Consider the following 6950-nt stretch of genomic DNA (forward strand, 5'->3'; position numbering starts at 1 on the left):
TCCCTCTCTCCCTGCCTCCTCTTCTTTCTCTTTCCCTCCCTTCCCCCTCTGTCTCTCTCTCGCTCTGTCTGTCTCTCTCCCTCCCTCTCTCCCTCCCTCTCTCCCCTCCCCCCTCTCTGTCTCTCTCTCCCACCCCCTCCCTCCCTCTCTCCTAACTCTCCTCCCTCCCTCTTTCCCTCCCTTCCTCCTCTCTCGCTCCTCCTTCTCTCTTTTTCCCTCCCTCCCTCTCTCTCCCCTTCATCTCTTTCTTTCTCTCCCTCTCTCTCTCTCTCATCTCTCTCTCTCTCTCCTCCTCTTCACTCCCTCTCTCTTTCTTCTCCCCCCCCTCTCTCTCGCTCCCTTCTCTCTTTCTTCCCCCCCTCTCTCTCTCGCTCCCTCACTCCCCCCTCCCTCTCTCTCTCTCTCTCTTCTCTCTCTCTCTCTCTCTCTCTCTCTCTCTCTCGCTCCCTCACTCCCTCTCTCTTTCTTTCTCTCCCTCTCTCTCCCCTTCTCTCTTTCTTTCTCCCCCTCTCTCTCTCTCTCTCTCTCTCTCGCTCCCTCTCTCTCTCTCTCTCTCTCTCCCTCTCTCTCTCGTCTCTCGCTCCCTCACTCCCTCTCTCTTTCTTCCCCCCCCTCTCTCTCGCTCCCTCACTCCCTCTCTCTTTCTTTCCCCCCCCTCTCTCTCTCGCTCCCTCACTCCCTCCCTCTCTCTCTCTCTCTCTCTCTCTCTCTCTCTCTCTCTCTCTCTCTCTCTCTCTCTCTCTCTCTCTCTCTCTCTCTCGCTCCCTCACTCCCTCTCTCTTTCTTTCTCTCCCTCTCTCTCTCTCTCCCCTTCTCTCTTTCTTTTCTCCCCTCTCTCTCTCTCGCTCCTCCCTCCCTCTCTCTCCCCTTCTCTCTTTCTTTCTCCCCCTCTCTCTCTCTCGCTCCCTCACTCCCTCTCTCCCTCACTCCCTCTCTCTCTCTTTCTCTCCTCCCTTTCTCTCTCTCTCTTCTCTCTCTCTCTCTCTCTCTCTCTCTCTCTCGCTCCCTCTCTCTCCCTCTCTCCTCTCTCTCTCCTCTCTCTCTCTCTCTCTCTCGCTCCCTCTCTCTCTCTCTCTCTCTCTCTCCCTCTCTCTCTCTCTCTCGCTCCCTCTCACTCCCTCTTTGTGTGTGTCTCCCCCCCCCCCCCCCAGTCTCCTCCCTGCAGACGTTGTGTAGGAAGGCCATTCAGAAGCACATAGTTCACAGGATGGCTATTGACTGGCTGGAGCTGCCGGAGAAGTTAAAGCACTTCTGTAAATACGAGTGAGGAATAAAACTGACGGACAGGAAGCCCTGAAACTGACCCGCTGCTGTGAGACGGACGCGTCCGCCAGAAACCCTCCGCCGCCTCCAAAACTGCTGTCCATATAGACCACGTGGAGGCGGGTGCCAGTTTGATGCTTGGTGACTGATGAGTATCGGTGTCCAAAATCAACGGTTTTTATCTCTGTCGATGTCTGTCAGCAGGGGTAAACCTGGTGGGTTGTCGGAGGTAACATTTTTAAACGGGAAAATAAATTCAGAATCTGTTTTAGTCCATTAAGTTTTCACACTACCAGAAAGTTGACTGCTCACTGTGACCCTTAAATTTACAATGTAAAAACTGAGAAAAATATACAAAGAAAAAGTTCACGAATCAAAGTCAAGAGTAGAATATAAAGTAAAAAGGTCATTTAAATATGTCTACAGTGCTCCATGCATAGTGTTTGATGTCTGTGTCTATAAAGGTTGGTGCAAAACCCGGAGTCAATAAAGTCTGCATACAAATGGCAATGAGACCGGTCTCTAATAGCAAGACAGATGCACGACACGGCCACAAGTATGTGGACGCCCGAACAGCCCACCCATGTGTGTGTTGAACATGTCATGGGCATTGATATGGAGCTGGTCCCCCCTGCTGCTACAACAGCCTCCACTCTTCCGGGGAGGCTTTCCACCAGGTTTTGGAGCATGGCTGTGGGCATTCGCTCCCATTCAGCCACAGGAGCTTTAGTGAGGTCAGGCTCTGATGTTGGGAAGAAGGCCCGACTCACAGTCGGCGTTCCAGTTCATCTCAAAGGTGTTGGACTAGTTGAGGACAGGGCTCTGTGCAGGCCAGTCAAGTTCTTCCACATCTCATCTCATCTCATCTCATCTCATCTCATCTCATCTCATCTCATCTCATCTCACCTCACCTCACCTCACCTCACCTCACCTCACCTCACCTCATCTCATCTCATCAGCAGCCACCTCTCCGGGGTCGGGTCGTGGTGGCAGCAAGCTAAGTAGGGCACTCCAGATGCCCCTCTGCCCAGCAACGCCCTCCAGCTCCTCCTGGAGGATCCCAAGACGTTCCCAGGCAGATTGGACATGTAGTCCCTCCAGCGAGCTCTGGGTCTACCCCGGGGTCTCCTCCCAGTTGGACGTGCCCGGAAAACCTCCAAAGGAAGGCGCCAATACATGCCATAGAAACACAATACATTTTGCAGCCTACAACATGCTACAACATGCTACAAGGTTGCAAAATAAAATGAAACACCACATAATTTAAAAATTAATTTGGCAGCACCACATAATTTAAAAATTAATTTGGCAGCTTTAGGATTCTCATTGTGTTTGAAACCATCCAGGCACGCCTCGAGGAAAGACATGAATATTCCAAAGTAAGGTTTTTTCACTTTGCAAATTTGCTAGCATGAATGTGGAATATCATTACAATTAAAATTGTGATAAGGTATTCTCTATCTGAGCCTAATTAGTAAGTCTGAATTAGGCAGGAATAAAGAGACATTTTCATTTGACCAGTCATTTGTAGGCCATTCATGTTGTTATTCATAGTTACACCAGGCATGCAACAGAGCTACTCAGACTCTACAGCCATCATCAGCTTGTCAGACACTGACATCTAGCGGTCTTTAAATGTACAACGGGAGGCGGGGCATGGTTGAGGTCGCCTGTCAATCATCCGACGTCAGCGGAAACCCCGCCCTGCTTCAGACGAACCGCGCGTTTGAGGTTGTCCCCAGCAAACTTGATACAGATATCCAAACACACGTCATTAAGGCGTATTGTCATCCCAGGGCCACCAAAGCCAGAACAGGATGTCCTTCTGCGGGTTTTTGGGCGGCGAGATCTACAAAGATCATTTCGAACCAGGTGAGCCTTTAATTCTTATGTCGCCGCGAAGGACGGTGACGTCATGTGAGGCTAAGAGAGATCCCTCCGCGGTGTGAGGTGAGGCTCTGCCTCCGCTCCGTCTCGCCGTCAGCCTTCATTCAGCCGGACGCCCTATGAAGAACACGTGTTAAAATTAGCACGTGGTTAACATTCTTAATAACCGTCTTATAAACTCTAAATACTTAATATCTAAAATATTTAGTTATTTAATATTTGATTAATAGCAGCATTACAAGCCTGAAGGTTAAATTTGGTCACAAAGTCCAACATGGTCCAGACCAGGACTCATGTGCTGGTGTGGTCCAGTCCGGTACACGTGACTAAGAGAAGACGACACCGGATATGACGCTCCAAGGTGTACTGAGGACGTGGTTTAATGGTCTTCCTACAAATACTGATAGCGGATTAGTATTTTCCAGGTATCTGCTAATGTTAACAAATGTGTCGCAAGAGCTTATTAGCGCCGTATTGCTAATTAATTAATCACTATTTACAGCCGCTCGCTGTGGGAGCTTAAGGGCCATTACACCGGTGTGACGCAGGCGTTCGCTTCCGTCTCTCCATTGTCCCACACAGAGAAAGCGCAGAACAGATTCAGTGACTGGTGAAACAAAGACGTCATTCCAGCTACGTCACAAGCATTTAACTTGCTGCGGATGTACAAACGCCCCGTCCCTTCTTACGCGTCACGTCACAATTTGCACCAAATTTCACGTTATTGTCCATAACTATTCCAAGATATTTATAATGTTCTGCAAACTCAATGCCAATCGACTCTGAACATAACTGCAGTCCACCGACTTCCGGTTTCTACTGCAGCGGTCGTACCAGTTTCCTGTTTGTTGGTGCGCGCTACTGACAATGGCGTATTTTTCATGATGCCTGCAAGATTTAACCATGGAGAAATGTCAACCACATGCACACAACTGTCCACGCACTTTCACTTTCACCTACCAGCACACTTTCACCTACCAGCACACTTTCACCTGCATCTACCAGCAAACGGGTGAAAAGTTTCAAGTTGTACATATCAAGTTAAATCCACAGTTATGAGGATGAGTATCCTCAACTTTTCACCCATTTGCTGGGAGGTGCAGGTGAAAGTTTGCTGGTAGGTGAAAGTGTGCTGGTAGGTGCAGGTGAAAGTTTGCTGGGAGGTGCAGGTGAAAGTGTACTGGGAGGTGCAGGTGAAAGTGTACTGGGAGGTGCAGGTGAAAGTTTGCTGGTAGGTGCAAGTGAAAGTTTGCTGGGAGGTGCAGGTGAAAGTTTGCCGGGAGGTGCAGGTGAAAGTCCTGTTGGGAGGTGCAGGTGAAAGTCTGTTGGGAGGTGCAGGTGAAGGTGTGTGGACAGTTGTGTGCATGTCGTTGACATTTCTCCATGGTAAATCTTGCAGGCATCGCGAAAAATACGCCATTGTCAACAGCACACGCCAACAAAACAGGAAGCTGGTATGACCACTGCAGTAGAAACCGGAAGTCAGTGGACTGCAGTTATGCACAGAGCCGATTCCTTTGATGAGGGTCTGAGATGGTGGGTGAGATGGTTTCCTGCCAAAATCGGTGACCATGTCCTTGGTCTTCGCGGCACGTACTTGGAGGAAGGCCTCACACTACGTGACAAACTCAGTCATAATGCAGTATACCATCTGTCCACCAGGGGTCGCTGATGCTTGTTGGTTACCTGTGCAGGTGTGTTACGTGTGCTCCAAGTGTAGTCATCCTCTGTTCTCCAGCCGCGCCAAGTTTGGCCACTCCTATCCCTGGCCTGCCTTCACCGAAACCCTCAGAGAGGACAGCGTCACCAAAATGATGGAGACTCTCACGGCCCTATAAGGTGAGAGAGAGAGACGGCCGTCCATTACACCACTCTCACAATAACTACACATCACTAAGTTTTAAATCCTGAATGTCCTCCTGAACCTGGTCTACATCGTGGACAGTGGATCTTATGAGCTTGACCAAAACAGCATTCACTTCAACAGACTCAGGACAGCTGGTATGGACTGGACACATTCTGACCAGCTGGGACACTCACTAGTCTCACTGGTCTCACTGGTCTCACTGGCCTCACTGGTCTCACTGGCCTCATTGGTCTCACTGGCCTCACTGGTCTCACTGGTCTCGTTGGCCTCAGTGGTCTCACTGGTCTTACTGGCCTCAGTGGTCTCACTGGTCTTACTGATCTCATTGGCCTTACTGGCCTCACTGGTCTGGCTGGTCTCATTTGCCTCATTGGCCTTACTGGCCATACTGGCCTCACTGGTCTCACTAGTCTCACTGGTCTCATTGGCCTCACTGGTCTCACTGGCCTCACTGGCCTCAGTGGTCTCATTGGTCTCATTGGCCCCACTGGTCTCACTGGCCTCACTGGTCTCACTGGTCTCATTGGCCTTACTGGGCTCACTGGGCTCACTGGTCTCATTGGCCTCACTGGTCTCACTGGCCTCACTGATCTCATTGGCCTTACTGGTCTCACTGGGCTCACTGGTCTCATTGGCCTCACTGGTCTCACTGGCCTCACTGGCCTCACTGATCTCATTGGCCTCACTGGCCTCACTGGTCTCACTAGTCTCACTGGTCTGGCTGGTCTCATTGGCCTCACTGGTCTCACTGGTCTCATTGGCCTCACTGGTCTCACTGGCTTCACTTGCCTCAGTGGTCTCACTGGTCTCATTGGCCTTACTGGCCTCACTGGTCTGGCTGGTCTCATTGGCCTCATTGACCTTACTGGCCCCACTGGTGTCACTGGTGTCACTGGCCTCACTGGTCTCATTGGCCTCACTGGCCTCACTGATCTCATTGGCCTTACTGGTCTCACTGGGCTCACTGGTCTCATTGGCCTCACTGGTCTCACTGGCCTCACTGGTCTCACTGGTTTCATTGGCCTCATTGGCCTCACTGGGCTCACTGGCCTCATTGGCCTCACTGGTCTCGCTGGCCTCACTGGTCTCACTGGCCTCACTGGTCTCATTGGTCTCACTGGTCATCTCATAGTGTTAAAGAGACAGTGCATTGAATTTAATTAAGTCAGACAGGTTTTACTGTGTAATATTAATGTAGGAGAGTCAGTTTTCATCTTCAGAAGTATCATTTGATTTGTTTTAACCGTGTTAGCGCCCCCTGTCTGCACACTGACAATTCTTTATTGATTGCTCGCTGACGATCATGGTCAGGTGGAGAGATTCTCTCTCTCTCTCAAATGGAACAGCACTTCTATTCAGGCTAAAAGTCAAGGACACTAGGGCAGGAGGGCGGAGCCTGGGTCTGTTCATCCTCCTGCCTCATGCCGGGCCTTGTGTGTCCTCAGGTTCTGTGTGGTCGCTGTGGAAACGGTTGGGTCACGAGTTTGTGAACGACGGCCCGGGAGGGAGGCGTGTCACGCTTCTGAATATTCAGCCACTCGCTCAAGTTCGTCCCCAGTAAAGGTAATTAAAGGCAATTAAAAGTAATTAAAGGTACTTAAATGCAATGAAAGGTAATTAAACAGTGTTTGTGAGACTGCCGGAGGGAACAACCCTCTTACCCCAACACTTCATGTGCATTTAATTGACTTTAAAACTGAGCTGAACAGGTGTGGTTCATCATGTCTAAGCCTCTTAACGTCAACATTTAGGTCGTGGGTTCGAGCCCCGGGTAGTCCAGCCTTGGGGGTCGTCCCAGGTCGTCCTCTGTGTGGAGTTTGCATGTTCTCCCCCGTGTCTGTGTGGGTTTCCTCCGGGGGCTCCGGTTTCCTCCCACAGTCCAAAGACCTGTAGATCAGGTGGATTGGTGGTACTAAGAATGTGTGTGTGTGTG

At 50.5% G+C, this 6950-nt stretch overlaps 2 protein-coding genes across 2 annotated transcripts in view; both read left to right on the forward strand.

Annotated features, from left to right (window-relative positions):
• The window catches only part of neurl2 (neuralized E3 ubiquitin protein ligase 2), a 6772-nt gene extending 5006 nt beyond the window's left edge, over positions 1-1766 (forward strand). Inside the window, 1 exon segment of the mRNA XM_056297572.1 lies at positions 1152-1766. Coding sequence (XP_056153547.1) covers positions 1152-1267 — 116 coding nt within the window. The 3' untranslated portion in view covers positions 1268-1766.
• Positions 1767-3080: 1314 nt separating this feature from the next.
• Positions 3081-6543, forward strand: msrb1b (methionine sulfoxide reductase B1b). The gene is given in 6 exon segments (XM_056297584.1): positions 3081-3135; positions 4813-4982; positions 4984-4989; positions 6463-6487; positions 6490-6518; positions 6520-6543. Coding segments are annotated over 6 exon segments (309 nt in total).
• The last annotated feature ends 407 nt before the right edge of the window (positions 6544-6950 follow it).

Source organism: Lampris incognitus, chromosome 17 (genome assembly GCF_029633865.1).
Source record: "Lampris incognitus isolate fLamInc1 chromosome 17, fLamInc1.hap2, whole genome shotgun sequence".
Taxonomy (NCBI): Eukaryota; Metazoa; Chordata; class Actinopteri; order Lampriformes; family Lampridae; genus Lampris; species Lampris incognitus.